Below are 24,198 nucleotides of genomic sequence, written 5' to 3'. Positions count from 1 at the left end.
AACTCTATTGAATTTTATCTTGAGGGTTGATCTTCTCCTCCCCAAAATCCCTCTCGTTCCTCCTCTCTCTGCTTAGAGTGATTCCAGATCTCCCTCTCTGTGCTTTCCAAGTTCTCAACTTAAAAGTCCCTCGCCCAAATTTTTTTCCCAAAATCCTCCGCCCAATTTTTCCTGTGTTCCCTCTCCGTTCATTCAGACTCAATAAAAAAAATCCCAACATGCATGCAGATTAAGTTTTTGTCAAATAGCAATTCTAAAGTTAGGCTTCCATTTTTACACTCAATCTATAGTATATTAGATTTGTAACGGTTATTTATTTCATCGATTATATATGCCAAATTTTATTTTATTTTGTTTTTTACTTGTCAATTTTTATTAAAAGAAAATGGATTCGACTAAAATCCAGATGTCATATTAGCACTAACATGAATGCATAAGTATTCCTGCCCATGGCAGGAACTAACAAAATGATCGATTTATTCGCTCATAAAAAATGGGTTGTGACACGGGATTGCCCTTAATTAAAGTGTCAAAAATAGCATAGCAAACAATGAAGAGTTATTGAATTACATACATAAAATCTGAACACCATCAACCAAAAACCTGGTAGACGACTGGCAATTTGCCAAATATGTTTAGTAAGCAAAACATTAAATCCAATCAAAGCATCATGGACCCAGAAATTGGAGCCCTCTAACCAACAGGCTATTCAAGATTTGCCTATGATCACATTGCACTAAACAAATTGAAGTTTATCTACACTAAAATACAAGACAAATCATCTTTTGGGTGTGGAATTGACAACATATCTAGCCCGAAACAAGCATGATCAGTATTGTGCTGGCATTTAAAGCTATCAAAAGCATCCTTAAATATTGTGTAGCATAAATTAGCCCGACTGCTCGTTCTTTAAAAGATCTTCCTCGGTCTCCTGAAAATTCAGAAAAGCTCCACCCACGAGGAGCCAAAAATCGATCTTCATTTAGTATGGCTAGAGCATTCGCTATCAGTAAACATCCTTCAACTAATGTCCAAAGACCCATCTTCTACATCAAAATCAGAGCAAAGAAGTTGAGCGAACTAGAAAAGAAAACCCATGAACAATATTTTTCAGCCACAATATGTAAGAAACGAAAGCAACTGAATATCATAGCTGGCATATAAGTTATCTCTTAGATACATTTCAGTGCATATCTTCATCAATTCAATCGTAAGCCGCAATTTTTTAAAATTTAAGTAGCATGTATGGAAATGAAAAAGTGGTGCTCTAAATAGGAAATCTCTAGATGGCAAGGCGTATTTTTTAAAGATGGGGATATTTTTTGTTTTTAATAAAAATATAAAATGAACAGGCATAGCCCTACATCACCTAGACACAAGTATCCTGTCCCTTGGGCTAATGTTGACATGACAGCAGAATCTCCTAAAAAAGATCCTAACAAAACCTCTTTAAGACTTTATAGGTTGAGTAAGCTAATTTGGTATAGTTACTACCACAACTGTGGTTTTTTTAATTACTGTATTATGGATGCCGGTAGAATTATTGTTATGAACATACCTATGCTGGGGGATTTTCGGGGGTTAATTTTTTTTGTTATTAAGGTTTAAGGGTGGTGTGGTAATGTGCTTAAATTGCTGGTAGTCTGCTGTTTGGACTGTCACTGTTTTGTAGAAGGGCCAGCCCCCTAGTTTTGGCTGCTTTATATCAAAAACATCTATCTGAGATGACATATGAAATATTACTACTCAGCGGCAAATTATTTAGTGGGCTAAAATATTTTATTCAATCAATTATTTGATTTGATTTCGGGATTATATTTTGGAAATAATTCAGGATTTAGCAAAAAACAATTATTCAGACATTGTTGTGAATGATGGAATGAGTCTGTTTCCTGATTTTTGGTGCCATTAATATTCAACTCCAGTTGCTTTATTTCTCAGGAACATGGTTTGTCATGTGTGAAACCTAAACTCTTGTATGCGTTTAGGATATTAAAAATTTACAAGAGCCAACTGCTGAGGAAGTAAGTCACAGATTGCTTGGACACTGGTGCAAAGAAACTGATAAAGAAGTTGACTCAAATGACGTTGTCTAGTGAACATGCTAGCTGCTAGCTTCCTTTTTTTACATGGTGGTTGATTGGGCTGTTTATACATCAGAGAAGACACCAGAGCAGAGGAGCAGTATATTTCCAGCTGCGACAAGGTATCTGCAAAGAAAGGGGATAAGCTTATATGTATGTGTTCGATCTTTGCCACATCTTTATTGGCGTTGTGCCTACAAGGTCAGATTAATGCCTAGCAACTCTACATGTATGGGAAATCTTATTGGTGTATCAATACCTTGTGGTGACTGATGGAAAGATTTAAACTAGGAAACAATCATGGGAAGCAAAGCCAAGGTCGTGGGAGTTTAGAGTTTTGAGAGCTAACATATGCTCATAATACCTCTGCCTGTTATAACTATAAGACTTCATTGCAGTCTCAGTGGAGATTATGGTCCTGCTGTGAGTCAGGTAAGCTGTGCATATGTGGCAACGCAGAGGCATTTCTGAATCATCAAATCTATATTTCAAAGAGATTTGAGAATATCATCTTGGGATTTTGAAAAGGTAGCAGTCCATCCTAAGGAGCACTGGGCATAGCTGGACAAAATTACCTTACAGCGATTGAGGACTGCATGGTAAACATACCCATTCCCAGTCAAACCAACACCAGGTGATTGATGTGAATTGTGATTGTGAAGCTTTCATTATACTTAACCTACTGCACAGGCATTGAATTCTATATCTTTGTAAATTTGCATAAAAGTTAAATAGAAGGAAATACTATTTGGTCCTTTCTTTCCTGTAATGTTTTCCTTGTATGCTCGTGAGTTATTAAAAACAATCGATTGAGAAATACAATTTATTTCTAGATAGTAGTATTCTTGCAAACAAAATCAGTGAACTACAGTCATGATTTGGATACCTTAAATCTAGAAGAAAAAATTTAGAAAAGAAGGGGGTGTTCCTACACTGGTGTTCAGATTTCTCAGCAACTTCTTTTCAAATGGTTATAATTATTCACTGTGCGCATTTTAGCGGAATAATATCTCAGAGATGAAGTTTTGTTTAGAAACTACTATACCAGACACGGTTGCCCATTTCAGTGGTATCAAACAAAGGTAGCATCTTGCAACCTGTGGAAGTGTGCATCAGAGTTGGTGGAATTCAGTATGGAAAAAACAAAATGAAGCCAAGAGAAGACTAGAAAAGTGTTTTTTTCCTCAAAAGAATTCAATAATACATTTAATGGTGATCAGCTATGGGACTCGCAGAAAGAAAAAGTAGGAAATTGGCTGTATGTAATTGGATTATAATTGGAGTCCATGAAATTTCTTCATGTTGTATTCTTTAAGTTGAAAGAGTGTAATTCATATTAATCCAAAGTAGACAAATCAGATTGAAAGCTTCTAAATTGGGCTTTGCAGCCCTTAATGCTCACTATGGTCCAGCTCAAATTTATAGGACATCCTTATGAAGAGGTGAGACTCGCAGTTGCTTCTTGTTATAGTGAGATCATAAGAATAACAACTCTTGCAGCACCCTATAATGATGACATACTGAAGAAGGTTCTACAGTTGATTGTGGAAAGCCTACATGGGTTGCATGATGTCAAAATCCCTACTTTTGGTAAGAGTGCTAAGATTCTAGAAATGGCAAGAAACAGATCATTTGTCATTATGGTGGATCTCAATTGTGATAAATTGATCATTTCAATGCTTCTTAACTAAAATCAAGAAGTATCATCCAGACAATGTGGGGGCTTGTATAGAAATTCTTATGTCCTTAATCTTAGATGAGGACAATTACATCTGCAAGCAGTTGCAATCAAACCTGTTGGCCTTTTGGAGAAAGAAGCATAATATCTCAACTCTGGCTTATGAGATTTCATAAGGGTTGATTGAGCAGAAGATTGAAAGATTCAAGAAACAGATGGAGGTTGCAGGGTCTCCCAAAAAAGGTAAGATGCAAATGAGAAGGGAGCAGATTTGTTGCACATGTTAGGAGACTTGGACACCTAATCTCAATAGTGGGGTTAATATGGAAGATAAGTCAGCCAAAGAAATTTGGACCAATGATGAAAAAGATGGGAGTTCCACAGTCTTGTTCCAACATAGTAACACAAATGTTTGCGAGAAGATGGATTCAGTTGTTATAGGTAAGGGATACACGAATCTCTACATTGGTGACTTGGAGGTTGTGATTGACAAACATTTTGATGAGGATAGTCTTACTCGAGAGAGCATGTCAGATGTTTTCAATCAAGTGCATGAATCTTTATATGGTAATAAATTGCTTGAAAGGATGACATAGCAGCAGCCTTGACTTTGCATGTAGATTTGGAGGCCTGTGAGGACATTGATGACACCCTTGAAAGGTATGATGAATCGTGTGTTTCTTTGTAGCAGCTGTTCACTTATGCATGATAGTATTTTGGATGACAAAACAAATAATAAAGGTCCCAAATTTGGTAAGAGGGTATATTTGTCATTAAGTGTTAATAATTGGTAGCTTTGGTTGGATAAACTATAGTGCAAATATGTGTGTGTGTGTGTGTGTGTGTGTAAGATATATATATATATATATGAGATATTTATTTATATTAATTACAGTCTAATTGAATAGACATGTCTATCCATACCTCATCCTATATTAGAGAGATGGCTGCCATTTGGAAAGTACATATCAAATACAATGAAGTACTATTACATTTGCAGCAGATCTGGAAAACTCAACATGGTATCAGTGCCAGGTTGTAAATGTAAGAAAGTGATTCATATTGCTAAGAATAGAATCCCACTCCACTAGCATCTGAGGAACTTGTATTCGAAGTCTGCAAATACATTGTTTCCAAAACAATCTTCATGCTACATCATTTCCTATGATTAAATTCATCGGGATAGATGTTTATTTGAATAAGTGAAACATGGATTTGAGAGAGGAGACATTGTGTCAGAAGGAAGACATCTAGGTTGCAAAATTGCATAGAAGAAACCATAATTGTCACTTGCAGATAATACATGGAGGCAAAACATAGCAAAATAAGGAAAGGACCTAGAGGAGTTGTGATAGCTCATTGAAAGAACCATTCCTCGAGTTAGAGGTTGTGGAGATAAAAATAGAGGGCAATAGTATTTCTCGACTAGAGTCGGTTTTTGAATTCTTGCTAAACCAAGTGAAAGCCTCCATCCCCAAGGCTTGATTCTAGTTGTTCCATAATTGACCAAGTTCGCAAACAAAATTCCTAAGGTAATATTCAATTGGAAAAGAATGTTAAGACCTATTTTGGTGGGAGCAATCTTTGAGAGGAAAAGAGGAACGGCCTGGTTAGCAAATCCAACTCCACAACCAAGCAAAATTTTGCCAATGATAAGAATGGGGAGATCTTGAGCAGCAGCATTCAGCACAACTCCAAGCAGGAAAAGCATTCCGGCAATAAACATGGTAAGCCTCCACCCCCATACTCTGGTTGAATATGACGCAAAGAATGTCGCTACAAGACCGGCTAGATACAGAGATGAAGTAAACAACTGAAGCCCCTAGTTGTCATATTTACAATACAGATTGTTGTCTTTGGTCTCATTTTTCTTGCGATTAAAAAAAAACGACTTTAGAAGTTGTTGTGTTGCACTTGATCATTTTGGAGTTCCAAAATTTAGTGTGGGCATTTCTATATCAAGATGTGTCTTGTTGATTCCATAGTGAGATGTAATCTAAAAGAAAATCATCTTCATTCACAAACTTTGTGCACCCAGTCTGTAAAGACTGCCAAGAAATCTACGTTTCACGAGAACAATGACCTATCCAACCCACATTGTTGAGGGGGAGATAATTGGCGTCAGGGTCCAAAAGTCGACTTTGTCGAATATCTCAACAATAATAATCAGAGAAAATAGAGATGATTTGGTCAGGTTCTTAAGATTGTTGATTTTCTTTCACCATGTGATGATCTATTAAGCCTTTGTGAGGGGGTTTGAAGTCCACTACAATGAGCATCCTTGCATGGAGATTGAAGGTAGGGTCTGTGTGCAAGCTTTTGCAATTTGAAAAGAAATTAAACGTCAAAATTCAGAAAATCAGAACGAAATTATAGACAAAGATGAATTGATGATATTGTGGATCATAGTGACAAGATATGAAACACAAAGGGAATGAGTCCATGTACATGGTATGATAATCCACTAAAAAGACAAAATAATTCATTTCCAAAATAAAGTCTATGATTGTACACAGCATATAGAATTGAGACTATGTTCCATGTCATCATTTAATGACAAGACTATAGATAGTGAAGGATTGGGAAATACAATTAGTCATTTAAACAATTGGGAAAAGGCACCTGAGAACGTTGGAAGTGATGAACAAAAGTAATGTGGCAAGTTGAGACTCATAACGATATTTCATTTGTGATACTCTGAAGTTGTGGCTGTACAAAGTCACCTTTCAATATTTTCCTCTTTCGTATATGTTCGAGGCTAATTCACAAGGTTTGAGTTCGAGTTCGAATGCGACAACCATGAAGTTTGGATGAAGTTCGCAAGGTCAAAAAAATCAAAAAAATTCGACATAAAATTCGCCTTATATAATTTTCAAATATATATAATAAGTAATTATAGTAAATTAATGAATAATAATAGCTAAACATAAAAAATTATAATATTTTACTAAAAAAATACATTAAAAATATATATATTAAATATTATTGTTTTTCTAATATAAAAAAAATTACAGTTGATAAAGAAATAAAAAATATATACATTATAATAACCATATAAACCACATTATAATAGCAATATAAACGACATTATTATAATTTATAGACAACCAAAACATCAAATGAAATGAATTTTTTGGAAATGACGGTCGGGGCTTATTCATCGCCGCTAAAGATCATCGAGAACCTGCAAAAAAATATTCGTTGAATTCAAAATAAGATGGAAGAGTAATCACAGTCAACAGCAGGTTGGGGAGGAAAACTGTGAAACCACCCTCTTTCTTGTCTGTGCGTCGGCTAAAACCCTCGATCTTTCCTGTTCACATGCTAGACAAAGCAGCCAACTATGAGAAAATTTTAAGCAAACCAAACACAGTTGTTTTAACACGAATTTTATTGAACTTTTTTGAACCCTTGAATATTCGACGAATTTCAAACTTCATCTTTGAAGTTTGACAAACCTTGTGACTTAGGTTCAAGGTACAAAGAGGGGTGATTAAATATTCATGAAGGGTGAAAATTGATCCATTAGTTATATTTCCTATACGGGGTCACCTTATGAAAGGAAATATTTGAAACTCAAGGACAAAAGCATATGGAATTCAGATTCAAAGAGAGTCTAGCATCTTCAAAGAGGTCAAAATGTCAATGAACTCGAGCTTCAGAGGGAGCAGATGGATTTAGTCAACTTGTGTCAATCTTGATCATAGTGATTGAGAGGGAGTTTCACTATTGAAGGTGAAACACTTATGAGACATCATGTGATGGCTAGAACAAATCAGGATAGATGATTTCTAGCATGGTGGATTTAGATCCTTAAACAGACCATGACCTTCTAGATTGTGATAGATATCGTGTGATGGTTGAAACCAATCGCATTAAATTATGAATGTTCCTATGGCAAGTACACATTACCTTTGAACAATTTTGAGTTATGATGAATATCATGAGACTTGGTATTCTTGATCAAACCATATCTCTAATATCATATTGAGATGATATCTAAAACTAGGTATCATGTCTTAGGTGATTCCTTCATATCACGAGTTAAGTAATATGTAAAACTAGGTATCACGTGTCAGGTGATTCCTCATATCACATGTTAGGTGATATGTAAAACTAGGTATCACATGTTAGGTGATTCCTCATATCATGTGTTAGGTGATATGTAAAACTATGTATCATGTGTTAGGTGATTCCTTCATATCACAAGTTAAGTGATATGTAAAACTAGGTATCATGTGTTAGGTGATTCCTCATATCACATATTAGGTGATATGTAAAACTAGGTATCACATGTTAGGTAATTCCTCATATCACATGTTAGGTGATATGTAAAACTAGGTATCACGTGTTAAGTGATTCCTCATATCACATGTTAGGTGATATGTAAAACTAGGTATTATATGTTAGATGATACTTCATATCAGTGTTACGTGATCACAAGATATGTAATACGATTATACCATTTATCTTCCCTAGCTAAGAGGGAGAGTTGATGTTTGTAGCATTGATCAAATGTCATATGAGTTGACATTCTAGAAACCATCATTTACATTGAGGTAATATGTTATTCATATTGTGTATGAATCTTGTTTATCCTCTCTAAGCTAAAAGGGATTGTTAATAATTGGTAGCTTTAGTTGGATAAACTATAGTGCAAATATATATTATATATATAAGGGTAAGATATAACATATATATTAAAATATTAAATATATGAGATATATATTTATATTAATTACATTCTAATTGAATAGACATAATCTCATGAAGAGACATGTCTATCCATACCTCACCCTATATTAGAGAGATGGCTGCCATTTGGAAACTACATACCAAATACAATGGCAATACTATTACATTTGCAGAAGATCCAAAAAAATCAACATTGAGGATGGCCATTTGGAAAATTTTGAAATGAAAAAGATCAACATGTTGTTAGGTCTACCCTGTGAATTTGAATTTGTTGCAGCAGGAAGCGAATTGTCTATTGAACAAAGGGCAGCCTTAACTTGTGAGTTTAGGGCCCATTTGGATCGTGGATTTGAGCAGGAATTAGAATTCTAAATACTTACAAAAAATTAATCCATTGTTTGAGTCGCAAAACGAGAATTGAAATTTGGGAAAATGTGGATTTGGTATCCCCATTCGACCCCCAAAACAAGAATTTTGTATTCCTCCAAAATACTTGTTATTTGGGATTCCCATTTTAAATCCCTTTTTTTTCGGAACATTTGTCGCTAGAACAGTTAAACGGTTGCTCCCCAGCTTCGATGTGGTGAAATCAACCATGGAATCCAATGATGTTGCGCAGTACTTCGTTTCTCCCGTCACAATAGGTCTTTTGCAGGCTTGTGTAACGTCCTCTTCATGGCCAGAACAGTGAGTGAATCAGGAGCTATGTTGAGCTCCTTCAATGCCAGGGAGAGTTTGTCGGAGGAGAAGGGAATCCCGTCTACCACACCGCGGGGAAGAAAACACATCTTCTGCTTGTTGGCAAAGTTCACAGAGACTTTGGTTCCGCATTGTAGATTCTTCTCTAGCAGAAACAAGCTGATGTAACCACGGTAATTGAAAAGTTGATCATTTGCAATGTAAGACACGTGGTTGGACCACAATTCATCTAGCACGCCAGACGAAAGAGAGTCCATCTTCTCAAGTTTGGGAATGCTTTCCATTTCCTACACCAAGCGTACCACAGATACCACCCTGACTCTTTCATTCGCTGCTTCTCTCTGATCATGATTAGCTGAGATGAGTTCCCACACATATAACTGTAACCCCTGATCCCAAATTAGTAATGCCAGATGCTAAATACAGTCTCCCAATGTTGCAGAACAGTAATGCCAAACGGGAAAAGTTAAGGACACTCCAAATTAAGGCATTCATCATATAATTTTTCCATACCAGTTCACTCTCCAGTCACAAAACATACAGTAAGGAAAGCACACTAACTCAAAATTCTTAACTTGAACCAAACAGTCCCAACATAAATCTGGAAACTGTAATCTAGATTTCAAGTTCGAGAATCCCAAATCAAGGGTTTCAGATTCCCATTCCTAAATCATATTCCAGCAACCAAATGGGCCCTTAAAGATTACCAAGAAGATGACACTCAAAGAGCTGATTTGGAGGACCAATCAGGAAATGCATTTCAAAATGATGGTGATGAGAAACATAATTTGAAGAATCAGCTGAAGGTTACTGATGATATAATTGTTGCAGCCATGATACATTATGAGAACACTCACAAGATCATTGAAGACCTCTACTAGAAAGCTCAAATGGAAAGGAGACAAAATAGCATGAAAGGTGATTCTTATTTTTGCTGACTTGCAAGTGGTCAAAGTGTTAATGTAGCTACTGGAGATACTTTTTATACCTGCAATGACAACATCTCATACAGGTTGTGTAAATGTGTTATGATGTGACTTGGGACTGCAAAGAGTTTCCCTTATTGATCGGCTATTCTTATGAAGTATCATGCCCTTGGTGACAATCATCAAAGAATTCGAAGAATCTTCATCGGCATCATTTGTAGAGTCACTTTTGTTCTTGCATTGCCACGTCTTTCAGAATCTGAAAGGTTGCAGTATTTGTAATTGTCAAATTGTGTGACACAGTGATCATGCTTCCTAGTGTTTTCCTTTAATTCATATTAGCTTCAATATTGAAGAGATTCATTGCTGCTTTGTCGTTGGAATTCTAAGTGTCTCTGGTCATCGGTAAGCTACCATCATGTAACTGAAGTTGTTCCACAAGACTGTTGAGACTGAAGACTATGTAGAGTCAACACTCAGTATCTGACATGACTCCATGTAGCATTATCAGCTTAACTGTCGTATCTCTTTGTAGTGTTGGACTTTTGGTCCTCCGTGTCTTGTATTCTTGGAGAATGACAGACAAAGAAAAAGGGCGTGTGGTTCTTTGATGTAGCTGAAAGTAGAGAGATTATCAATTTTCTGTTGAAGCGTCATTCTCTGAGATAATTCTTTTGTCGTGTGATTAGCTTTTGTATCCAAGAGATAGAGGGAGTGTCATTTTTCATTGACATTGTATGTAGGATTTTTCATGTGCATAGTTCTATCTGTTGTAGATTCATTTAATTGTAAAGAGAGTTTTGATGAAGTGTGCAAAGTTAAGAGGTTGTGATCTCTGGTGTAGAATATGTTATTATTATTCAATAAAGTATTCTTTTGGTGTGGCTGGTTTTTTCACCCTCAAGTGGAGGGTTTTCCAGGATAAATCCTCGTGTCAATCTGTTCTTTGTATTTTAAGATATCTATTATATATTTTATGCTATTTTGGTTAAAAATTTAACACAGGGTAGCTCTTAAATCAATGAAATCTTATATTTGTATTTATTTTCAGACAAGGATCGTATCTTAAAGACTGCTGAAGTATATGGTGATAAATTAAAGGAAAAGGAGGATGAGGTCCATAAGGTCATTGTGGAGCTTACCAATACTGAGGAGATGTTGGAGAATAAACAGATGGCTCTTCAAGAAGCAAAAAAACAGATTGTTGCCACTAATCATTTCAATGAGTAAGAGAAAAAGGGAATAACTGAGTTTATCGAGGAACTGATTAAAGAACTTGAGAAGTTGGAAGTAAAAAATAATATTCAATTGGTTAACGATTCCTTATTTGAGGTAGATGCTGATAAGACATTTGATAATCCAGTCTTTGATTTGGATGAGTAAGTTCTTTTTGACTCCAGTGGTGAAAATGATATTGATTGCAGCATTTGGATCAGAGGTGCAGTTTCTAGTGATGAGGTTTGGTCACAAGATTGGAGTGGTGGATCAAATTCTAGAATTATTATTGCTGCCCACTTTCTGATCATCTTATACATGATCTTAGATTCTAATCTGCAAACGAGTTGGATGGATTCTTTGGTTCAGCAATTAAGTAGTTCTTGGTTGACGATTGATGGTAGATGTGGTTATGGATTTTCAAATTTATTTAGTCATGATTCTTATGTATTCAATGGTATTTCAGATTGCTTACTATTGTACTAGTTCCCCCACACTATTGGTGTTGACCTCAGTCATGGGGCAGCTTGATTTTGTGCACTTACAGACCTCAGTGCAGCTAGTTGTGGGACATTCTTTGGGAAAAACTCAATTATTCTTCACTTCCACTCGGGAGAATTTGGGTTACTGTGAACATTAGTATGCGTGCTTTCAAATGATGATGGCTTGTTTGCAATGAGTTGGGTTAGTTGGAATACTCGATTCTCCTACACTAGAAATTGGAGGCTATATATCAATGTCATGTTTTCAATCGTGACCATAGAGCTCATACTTGGATTGAGATTGGCAGAGAGTTTCCTAGTATGGTCTTTCTTGATTACCCTAGAGAGATATATTATATTGCATTGATTTCGGCCCTCCAAACCTGTGAGAGTTGTTCTAGCCTACACCAGTAGCTTAGGATGGTCATTTTTTTGAGTGCCAATGATGGGTGTTTTGCACTTCCATTGAGGATCATTTGGAGTTGAAGGGTTGTTCAATGTTTGATAGCTCCTTGAGAAACTTCTAGCTCATATTTTACAAATGTAACTGTATGCTCATTTGGGATCCTGACATTGGCATGTTTGATGCATTAATTTAGTGAGGATTTGATGAGTTGCTTCAAAACACTAGACATGGTGATGTTTATATCAGAGTAACACAGCAGGTTGGTGGAGCAACATTCCTAAGGTTGATATGGGATCCAGGAATTTGATTTCAGCATATAGGTGCAAATTGCTTGAGGATAAGCAATCTCTAGGGAGGGAGGACTATAATATCCCTTTTACCAATATTGATAATTACTTAAATAATTAAATGTTAAGTTGTCAAAAAATAAAAATTTGATGACAAATTAATTTAACCATTTTATTATTATTTCCCTAATATCAAATTTGAAGGGTGGAATAATAAAGGGAAAAAGAAATGGAATGCCAAGAGACAAGCTGATGGAGTGCCAAAAGATTTTTGGAGAATGATATAAATGTAATAGGAGATGATTCTTCAAAACATGCTTGGTTTATTATTTTCTCTTGAAGAGTTTGGAAGCTTCTAGCTTTTAGTTCTGAAATCTAAGGACAAAAGGGTGCAGGGTTTCTTGGTGGATTAAACAGAAACCTAATTCATTTCTTTGGCTAATTCGCGGCAAAGTTCACAGCTGAGAAAATTTAAGAAGTCTTCATCTAAAGACAAACTTCCAGTAATAGAGATATTTCATATTTGTTTGGAAAATAAGGTTGTAATGATTTATCTTCGTATTTTAATTTCAGATCTCTATTTCAATTTGATATCATATGATTTTCTGTTTTCAGTATAATCTGTTAGAAAAATAGAGGCAATTTGCATGTAAGTCATTTAAATTCTCATGGAACATTTGGAAAATTCTGGAAAGAAATCCTTAGGGGATATTACAATAACCAATGTAAGAATTGTTAAAGTTGTAGCTTCAGTTGAATTGAAGCATATAGTAAATCTAATGGTATATATATACTAATATATGTATGTTTGCATTGTGTGTGTGTGTGTGTGTATATATATAACTGCATATACCTATCTATATATATATATATATATGATTTGATTTACTAATACTAAACAGACCGGTCGCTTCTCTTCTTGATAATTCAGATTTCACCTGATAATATATCCAAATTAATCGAGCACCATTAAGAGACATCAGGTGTTTTAATCGGCACTTAATTAGAAGTGTATGACAGTCATGCCCACGTAGGAACACGACCTACGTGGCAATAGCCACGTAGAGTCATGTCTCTACGTGAGCATGACTTCTGACTCTCTATTTATCTATCGTCGCTGCTGTTGGGAAACACAACAATCAACGGCACTGTGAAGTACCTTCAGCAGCAGTCTTCTAATATCATCTGCAGTCATCGATCAGATACATAGAATCATGTCTCTACGTGAGCATGTCTTTTGACTCCCTATTTATATACCGTCACAGCTGTTGGGAAACACAACAATCAACAGCACTGTGTAGTACCTTCAGCAGTAGTCTTCTAATATCATCTGCAGTCATCGATCAGATATTATTACCTTGCACTAATATTATATCAGAAGTTATATATATATATATATATATATCAGTTTTGTTTATTTTGAATTAGTTCCAAAACTATCACAGGCTATATGAGATTCAAACTTACAGTCATTCATATCAGACTTTCAGTTAACCTTTATTAGAGCCTCATTCTGTTACTTCATCAGAGATCTTAAATTCCTTTACATAGAATCAGAGCCTAACTGATAGAGTTAAAATATTTGTCTTCCACTCAAATCTCAAACCTATTTAAATAAATTTTAAGCTACAATCATGGTGAACCATGTAAGGCTTGAGGATAGATTAGAAGGTGCTACAAACTTCGTGTCATGGAAAGTTCAAATAAGGATCATCCTTCGAGAACTTGAATTAGAAGGATATGTGGAAGAAAACAAAACAATGCCTGAAAATGAACTAGATAAAACAATTTGGAAAACACATAATAATAATAAAGCAATGAAAATTATCATAGATTCTGTTAGAGATCACATACTTCCATCCATATCAAATCTAAAAACCCCCTATGAGATGTTCATGACCATTCAAAACACATTTGAAATCAATAATACCAGCAAACTGCTCGCCTTGAAGCAACAACTACTATACATCAAGATGAATAAAGGAGAGACTATTACATCTTATTTCATGAGAATTGCACAGTTAAAAGATCAACTTTCAACCATTGGAAATAAGGTAGATGACAAAGAATTATCGCTAGTAGCTCTTAAAGGGTTACCTATGTCTAGGGAATCATTTATCCGAGGAATTAGTGCTCAACCTAAATTGCCAAATTTTGACCAACTTAAGAATGATTTTACACAAGAGGAATCAAGACTGATTACCAAGGTTGCACGGGGATGGGGGTACTTGGGGTACTTAGGGTACTAGTACAAGAATGGGTACAGCTATTTTACATAATAGGGGATGAGATTACTTGGGTATGTCAAACTTTATTTTTAATAATACTTTTATATTTATATAAAATCTTAAATTATGAATCATGACAATGGTTTTTCAAAACAAGAACAGTGATAAAGTTTGCAGATGTAATGTATTGTTTTCAGCTTCAGATTTGCTATATTTTTGTAATAATAATATATGATAAATGTTCAGATGCATAACAAAGAAGGCAGACTTTAAACATGAACAAGAAGATCATAAATCATATGACAATGACATATTGCAAATGATAAACTTCCAACTTGAACAGTGATAAAGCTTATTGTTAATCAATATTGTATCAAAGTTTCAAACTGATCAGGTATTGAATTAAGTTTGGTAAACAACAAGCTGACACACATACAAAAAACCGAAAAAAAAAAATCAGAAATCTTAATCAAGGTCCTTAGCTATGATGCTCTCCACTAAGTACCCGGTACTTGGGATACATGTACCCAGTACTTGGCTACTTGGGTACAAGTACCAGAGGTGTGGGTACGAGTAGCCATGCAACCTTGCTGATTACAAGAGGAATCAATCTAAATCAAGAGGGAGAAATTCAAGCCCTTCAAACTAACACAAATAATAAAGGAAAGAAAATACATTTCAAACAAAAAAGAGGAAAGAGTAATCAAACATACAAGAAAAGAGACATGTCTAAAGTTCAATGCTACAAATGTGATAAATTTGGTCATACTCGCAAATACTGCCGGAAAGAAAGAAAATTCAAGCTTCCCTAGCTGAAGTCAAGGAAAAAAACTCACTATTCTTTTTAGCATAATCAAGTAAGCTAAACACTAACAAGGACACTTGGATAATATATAATGGAGCATCTCAATACATAATTGGATTCAAAGATCAATTTGAAACCTTTGAAGGTCACTCTATAGAAGAAGTTACGATAGGAGATAACTCCACCTATCCAGTGAAAGGAATCGGGACCTATTCAATACAATTGAAAACCAAAGTCATCCTGCTACTAAAAGATGTACTATTTTTACCTGGCATCAAGAGGAATTTGGTCTCCATATCAGGCCTAGCGGATCAAGGGTATTGTGTCACCTTTCAAGAAGATAAAGTTCGAACTTGGCCTAAGAATTCCAATATTAAGAACACAATCACCATAGGCTTCAAAACATAAACTCTGTAACTCTCAAAACCTAGCCTTAAACCATAAAGCTTCAAACTCAAATGAAATTTGGCATAGAAGACTACTTCACCTTCATTTTCGTGCTCTACCCTTTGTAGGAAAAATTGTAACCGGTCTACCTAGTCTAAAATCTAATCATGTTGGAACTTGCAAAGGATGTGCTCTAGGAAAAAATACCAAAGGATCTTTCCCTCATAGCAAACATAAATCAAAAATTGTGCTTGAACTTATTCGCACTGATTTGTGTGGTCCTATATCAATACCTTCTCTAGGAGGCTTCTTGTATTATGTAATTTTTATCAATGACTTCACCACGAAAACTTGGATTTATTTCCTAAAACTTAAGGAATCAAATGAAGTATTATCAAAATTCAAAGAGTTTAAAACTTTCGTCAAAAATCAAATTGGGAAGAAAATCAAGACTCTAAGATCTGATAATGGAGGTGAACACATTTCAGAGAACTTTAAAGAATTTTGCACTTCTGTTGGGATTAAGAGGGAGTATACAATACCTTATAATCTATAACAGAATGGAGTAGAAGAAAGGAAAAACAGAACTATCATTGAATCTACTAAAGCCATGATGCATGATCAAAATTTTCACATCTCATCTAGCCTGAAGCCTCAAATACAATAGTATACATCCAAAATAGATGTCCTTATTCAATCTTAGAAAATATAACTCCTAAAGAAGCCTTTACAGGGAACAAACCAGATTTAAGTCACTTGGGAACCTTTGATTGTCCTATATATATTCATGTCCCTAAAGAAAAGAGATCTAAACTAGAACCCTTCGTGAAGAAAGGAATATTTGTTGGATATAGTGAATCCTCCAAAGGTTACAAAGTTTATATACCAAGTCAAAGAACTATTGAAATCAGCAAAGATGTTAAATTTGATGAAGACACCGCATATAACATCTCTAAAAACATTGAAGAATCAAACGAAGAATCAACTACAAAATTAGATGAAAACCCTGTAGTTGAAAATCAGAGGGAGAATTGTTTAGAAGATCATAAACCTTTATCCTCGAATACTAGAAATGTTGAAATCCCTAACAGCAAAAAGAGGCCACTATGGGCAAGAAAGATGATTAAAGAAAACAATATAGAACCTAATGAAATCTTTAGAGAAATTAAGAAAACTAGAAGCCATTCATGCTATGTTACCCTCATATTTGAACTCTTCAAATTTGAACTATCAAGTGTTGAAGAGACCTTATCATGTCAAGCTTGGAAAGATGCAATGATTGGAGAATATCAATCTCTATTAAAAAATGATGTCTAGGATATCGTATGTAGACCTAAGGACAAATCAATTGTCTCCTCTAAATGGTTATTCAAAATCAAACATGCACCAAATGGTAATATTGAAAAACACAAAGCCAAATTCTTTGCCAAGGGATTTTCTCAAAAGGTTGGATTTGATTATGAAGAGACATTTTCTCCGGTTGCTCGATACACCTTGGTTAGAACTATTATTGCTGTTGCAACATCGAAAGGATGGAAAATTCATCAAATGGATGTCAAGACTGCCTTTTTGAATGGTGTTATTGATGAAGAAGTACATCTAGAACAACCAGAAGGCTTTGTCACTCATGATAAGAACTCCTATGTGTGTAAATTAAAGAAGGCCCTCTACGGCCTTAAACAAGCCACGAGGGCATGGTATGAAAGGATAGACAATTATCTTACCAAACTAGGATACTTCAAAAATGAAACTGATCCTAATATATATTTCAAAATATCAGATGGTGATGTGATAATTCTTATTCTATATGTTGATGGCTTACTAATAACAAGGGAAGATCATCTTATTGTAAAATACAAACAGGATCTTCCGTTTGAGTTTGATATGAAAGATCTTGAAAGATCCTTGATGGATCTCTGCTGCAAATCTGCTGTAGATTTATTTTATTTTTTTGTTTTTTTCCTGTTTATTAATGTTTTCTTGTAGAACTAGACGGAAATGCAGAAGAGTTTGTTTGTTTTTGTGTTTTTGATGATTATTCCACATAGAAATGAGAAGTAGCAAATGGCAAGAAAAGAGTCTGAAAATAAATAACAATATGCAGTAAAGTCAGAGTTGATACAAATCGTACCAGGCAGATCTCTGAATTATAGAGCCAAATAAAAGATCCAGTACATTTCCTCTAACAATGACGCCACAACTGGCTGATGAAAACGGGCGGATAAGATGCAAGAATCTGCTGTTGAGTAACCGATTTTTCTATGTATCCAAGTGCTGCAAATGACAGTGTACGGCTGCAAGAAATGGCAGTGTACGGCTGCTAGAATTCACCTCCCATACGCCAAAGAACATGCCCAACAAAACAAACTGTAGGCCCAAGCTGAAGTGGCGTCTACCTTCCTCCTAAATACTGTTGAAACTACTGACAAACCAATACCTAGTGCTGCTGAGGGTTACGTCCCAGCCAGCAATTACCGTGGGGTTTGCGTCCCAAAATGCAAATCGCTCAAGCAAAGCAAATCTGAAAAGAAGTGTTTGAAAAATATGCATAATCATGAGAAATGGGGCCCATCTCCTTATAACCCCTTGAAAGCAATTCGAACCCTAAAGTGACCCCCAATTGGCGTTGGCTATAAAAAAATGAATTAAATCTTATTTTAAAGTGACCATGTCACTAGAAAATGACCTTTTCCACCATAGTAATAAATCCATTCACCGAATTGCCCTGAGACCAAAGAGGAAGATTTAGAGAATTTCAAGACCTTTCCAACGAGCTGTCATAACATGGGATACGCCTCCAGATGAGGTCAAAATTCCCTTATTACTCCAAAATGGCTATTAACTTAGCCTTATTTAAATATTAAACGCTAACTTAGGAAATATTAAAAATATAACCCAAATAGCCACAAACTGCCCAACTGACATCACAAACCATAAAATCATCCTGTCACCTGTCTGTGACTGAAGTCGAAAATCAAGGATCCACTGGCAGTCTCATCCCTAAAATCTAGGGATGCTCCTAAAATTTAGGAAACAAGCCCTATCCCTCTGGAACTGAACCCAAAGGGTCATCTCATGGAAACCCAGCCTTGGGCATGATCATACCTCCTAAAAAGTAGGAATGAACCCCATAAATGTAGGAATTGCCTCCTAAAAACAAGGAATGTCACCCAACTGATCAATACCCACCAGAAAACCAAGTCCCCAACACTGAATAACCATACTGGGTCTCTATCCAACCCTGTCAGCCTACAAGACCCCATAATAAGCTGACTCACATGTCTCTGTTAGACTAAGCTAGAGTGGGGACATGACAGTCCTCCCCTCTTGGAGATGCTTGCCCACAAGCAACTGTAATGCAGGATGCTGTAAAATGCTCTCACCCTCCCAAGTGGCATCCTCTATGGGAAGATCTGTCCATCGAACCAAATACTCTCGAATCACTCGGCTTCTCAGCCGTCGTTTCCTCACCTCAAGAATCTCATCAGGGACCAAAATCAATTTACCTTCCTCATCCATAGGAGGTAATTCGGGTGAAACTATAATATGTTGTCCAAGGGCCTTTTTCAGGCAAGATACATGAAATACATTATGAACTTTGCTGCCATGTGGTAACTCAACCTCATATGCAACCTCTCCCACTCGCCTGAGTATCCTGTATGGACCATAAAAACGTGGTTTGAGCTTCTCAGCTCCCCCCCCTTTTTAGGGTGCTCTGCCGATATGGTTGTAAACGCAGAAAAACCATATCATCCACCTCAAATGCCCTCTCAATCCTATGCCTATCAACGTACATCTTTTGCTGATTTTGGGCCTACTGCAAATTCTCCCTAAGAGATCTCATGACATCCTAGTTCTCTTGTAACCAATCCTGAGCCAAGGGAACTCTACTGTCACCAAATGCCAAATCAGTGAAAAATAATGCCTCATATCCATAGAGAGCTCTGAAAGGCGTCATGCCAATGGACATATGATGCGTAGTATTATAACAATACTCGCCCAAATGCAGCCAACGCACCCATGCTTTTTGCTGCCCTGACACATAGTTACGCAAATATCCCTCAACCCATTTGTTAACTATTTCTGTCTGCCCATCCGTTTGAGGGTGGTAACTAGTACTAGGTGTTAACAAAGTACCAGCTAGTGTAAAAAGTTCCTGCCAGAAGGAACTCATGAATCTATTGTCCCTATCACTCACAATGGTCTTGGGAAAACCATGAAATCTAAACACCTCCCTGAAGAACAACTCAACCACCTGCGATGCTGTAAAATCTAATGCAATGGGAAAGAAGTGGGCATACTTCGTTAGCCTATCCACAACAACATAGATGCAATCTTCCCCCTGAACCCGAGGAAGACCTGTAATGAAATCCATGGAGATCCCTGTCCACTTCTGTTCCGGTATAGGCAAGGGTTGCAATAATCCCGCTGGGTAGGTATGCTCCGACTTGTTCTGCTAACAAGTCATACACTCACGGACATGGCGTAAAACATCGTCTTTGAGACCCTTCCAAGAGAATCTCTCACGTACCGCCCTGTAAGTCTTACCATATCCTGGGTGTCCGGCTGTAGGAATATCATGGAGAGCATGCAAAATTTGTTCCTTCAATTAAGAACCCGGAACAAGGTAAACCTTGTCTTTATAGTAGATAATATCATCTACCACACTATATCTGTCATCCACTATCAATCCCTCCATAATCTCACAAGCATGCTGATCTTTGGAGTATTCAACTAAAAGTTGAGCCTTCCAATCTGCTGAAATCTCGCTCAATGAACATAGGGCAGCCAATGAAGGTTTCCTAGAGAGTGCATCAGCCACAATATTATTCTTCCCCTTTATGAATTCGATATCAAAGTCATAAGCCTGAATTTTGCTAACCCATTTTTGTTGTCGATCATTAAGCTCTATTTGATTTGGGAAATACTTCAGATTGTTATGGTCTGTTCTCACCACAAATTTACTGCCAACAAGATACTGTCTGAACTTGGCTAACGCATGCATAATAGCCAACATTTCCTTATCATAGGTAGAGTACAACTTTTCATTGTTTTGCAACTTCCTGCTCTCATAGGCAATGGGGTGTCTATTCTGCATCAACACCGCTCCTATACCCAAGCCCGACACATCACACTCCAGGACAAATGGCTGCGAGAAATCAGGTAGTGCCAAAACGGGGCAAGTACTCATAACCTCCTTGAGTCTATCAAAGACCCCCTGTGCTTGTTCTGTCCATCTGAACGATCCTTTCTTTGTGAGATCTGTCAAAGGTGCTGCCAGCTGTGAGAAACCCTTCACAAATCTTCTATAATAAGCACACAATCCAAGGAACCCTCGTAACTCAGTAATGTTCCGAGGAACAGGCCAATTCTGAATTGTCTGAATCTTCTCTTCATGCACCTTCACCCCCTTAGCACTGATCACATCCCCCAATCCAAACTCACATTTGGAAAGCATAGCAAATAGAGACTGACTCTCCATTATGCTAAGTACCTCCTCGAGATGTCTGAGATGGTCCTCCCAAGTACTGTTGTAAATCAATATGTCATCAAAAAACACTAGAACCGATTTCCTCAACTACTTGTTGAATATATGATTCATACAAGACTGGAAAGTAGCTGGTGCATTGGTAAGGCCAAAAGGCATTACCAGAAACTCATAGTGCCCATAGTGACAACGGAAGGCGGTCATGTGTACATCCTCTGCTCGTACACTTATTTGATGATAACCTGAACGAAGATCAATCTTAGAGAAGTAGACAGCCCCATGTAACTCATTTAACAACTCATCAATGCGTGGAATGGGATATCTGTTTTTTATTGTCTTCTTGTTCAAAGCTCTGTAGTCTACACACATTCATAGAGTCCCATCCTTCTTCTTCACAAGCACTATAGAAGAAGCAAAGGGGCTGGAACTAGGTCGAATGAAACCCATGTCCAATAGCTCATGAATAGTCTTCTCAATTTCATCCTTATAGGCTCTAGGATGACGGTATGGGGTAGTAATCACTGGCTTCGCTCCATCCTCCAACTCTATACCATGCTCAAACCCTCTATCTAGTTGCACTCCAGGAGGTATATCACCAAACACTCTACTGTGACGATCCATCACTGACTGAATGTCCACATGAAATACACGGCCATCCTGAGATATGGGTGTTTTGGATTTAACCAAACAGTGTGTAGCCCAAAGCACATCACTATGCCTAAGGATGGTCTCCATCTTGCGAGAAGTCACCTCCCTGGGTCCACCATCTGACGCTGCCCTCAAAATCACCTTCTGCCCACCAGAAAGAAACTCTAACTGCATACGGTGGTGATCAATAATGTAACGCCCAATACCCTGTAACCACTGCATGCCCAAAACCACATCATAATCTTCTATGGGAAGCACATAGAAGTCATCAGTCAAAGTATAATCTCCCATCTGAATACTAAGCTGTGGAATCCGCTTGGTACAACCCAAAATGGCACCATCAGCCACCTTCACTCCAAAACCACCAAACTCCTCGTACTGTAAGCCACGCCTCTCAACTAATTTTTGATCAATAAAGTTATGCGTAGCACCTGTGTCTACCAAACTGGTGATCCGCTTACCCTTAAGTTTACCTTTCAACCGAAAGGATGAAACTTAGGATAACTGGAGAGGGTAGCCATAGCTACTTTAGCTGATGCTACAGGCTCAGCGGTGTCTAACTCCAACTGTGTCGGAAACTGCTCAACATCCTCTGTATTATCCTCAATATCAGTATCAGGGACCTCCTCATCCCCTAACTCAGAAGTCACCTCAATCAAATGAACCTTTCCTTTACCCATGCAACGGTGTCCTGGTTCCCATGGTTCTTTGCAGGAAAAACACAACTTTTTCCTCCTCAATTCATTCCTCGCCTCCTGATTCATCCAAGGAGTTTTAGATGAGGTCCCTCCTTTGTTTTGTGTCGTATTGGCCTTCTGTGCAGGCCGTGAATCTCTAAATGGTTTCTTATCTGCCTGATAAGAAGTGGGAACAGTATCCAATCTCAATGTCACATCAATAGCCTCCTTAAGAGTAGCTGGTTGGAAAGCACGTACCAATCCTTTTAGTCTATCCTACAAACCCTCAATGAACAACATCACACTACGTTTCTGGGGCATATCCGGTACCATAACTGCAATATGCTGGAACTCATTAATATAGGCTTCTACATGACCAGTTTGTTTAAGGTGAGCCAACTCCCTGTAATAAAGTTTTGTATCCTTACGGTCAAATCGTGCAATAAGTCGCTCGGTGAACTCAGCATAGGAGTGAACTAAGGCGTGATCCTGGGTGACCAATCCATGGTGCCACCAATCATAGGCAATCCCCTCTAAATGCAACACAGCAAACTGAATAGCCTCACGCTCAGGCATGGGCCTCAATGAAAGGTATATGTCCAGCTTGTGGACCCAAGCTCGTGCACTAGTGTCTCCTGAGCCATTATATGGGGCCAATGTAATCTTCCCAGTAGCTCTATTGAGGTCATAATTCTGCTGCTGTTGTGGTAGTCTATTACCACGATCTCCCCTGAACCTGGTTGTATCTCTACGTTGTGCACAATACTGGGGAAGAGGGAAGACGTCCCTAACCTTAGGAGGTAGGGCTCTCCACTCAGCTGTGGCCGCCAAAACTGACTCCTGAAACCCCACTTCTGGTGGTTCCACCTGCGCTGGCCGTTCACCTAGTATGAATTGGGGAAGCAATGGCCTATTCATAGTAGGTGTACAATGGTGATGCCTCCTACTGGAATGAAGGGAGCTCCCAACTGAAGAATGGGACTGATGGCTGCGCTGACTACCAGCCACTAAAACTGATCTACTTTGCCTGCCTCTGTGTCCACCCATCTCCAAACGCTCCAAGGTATCCTGTAACCTGTCTAGAGCCTGAGCGATCCTGGGCTGAGTAGTGAATAGGGTCCGCACCATCTCTCTTTCTTCTGCCTCTGTAGGCATGCCGTCGCCAGCAGCACCCTGTGCCTCACCCATAGCTGGTATCTGTGCGTCTCTGGCGGCCTCTGCTTGCCACTAGTTTCTCCTGCGCTCGTAGAATCTATGTATTTCTCCACCAAGATGCATAGATTTGTATTCAATCCACGAACTAGTGACTACCCAGATGCTGAAATGATTTATCAAAAACTTTTATCCAATACCCAGATGCCAAATTTTGTTGTGACAATTTCTCACAAACCCTACAGGCTGGCAGGATGTAAGCTCTGATACCACTGAAAGATCCCTGATGGATCTCTGCTGCAAATCTGCTGTAGATTTATTTTGTTTTTTTGTTTTTTTCC

At 37.4% G+C, this 24,198-nt stretch overlaps 1 protein-coding gene across 7 annotated transcripts in view; it reads right to left on the bottom strand.

Moving 5' to 3' along the window:
- Positions 1-487: 487 nt before the first annotated feature.
- Positions 488-24,198, bottom strand: part of LOC149568150 (uncharacterized) — a 69,297-nt gene continuing 45,586 nt past the window's right edge. For 4 of the 7 annotated variants that reach the window (XM_089821150.1, XM_089821149.1, XM_089821146.1 and 1 more), the window contains one exon: positions 488-1,046. In XM_089821150.1, the coding sequence (XP_089677276.1) occupies positions 810-1,043 (234 nt within the window). In that variant the 5' untranslated portion in view covers positions 1,044-1,046 and the 3' untranslated portion in view covers positions 488-809. The remainder of the gene's footprint in view (positions 1,047-24,198) is intronic. The other 3 variants (XM_089821152.1, XM_089821147.1, XM_089821151.1) reach the window with 1 other exon arrangement.

This window comes from Cupressus sempervirens, chromosome 3 (assembly GCF_028749045.1).
Source record: "Cupressus sempervirens isolate cs-2001-9-10 chromosome 3, ASM2874904v1, whole genome shotgun sequence".
Lineage (NCBI taxonomy): Eukaryota > Viridiplantae > Streptophyta > Pinopsida > Cupressales > Cupressaceae > Cupressus > Cupressus sempervirens.
The sequence above is the reverse complement of the archived record's forward strand: the minus strand, read 5'-3'. Positions and strand labels throughout refer to the sequence as shown.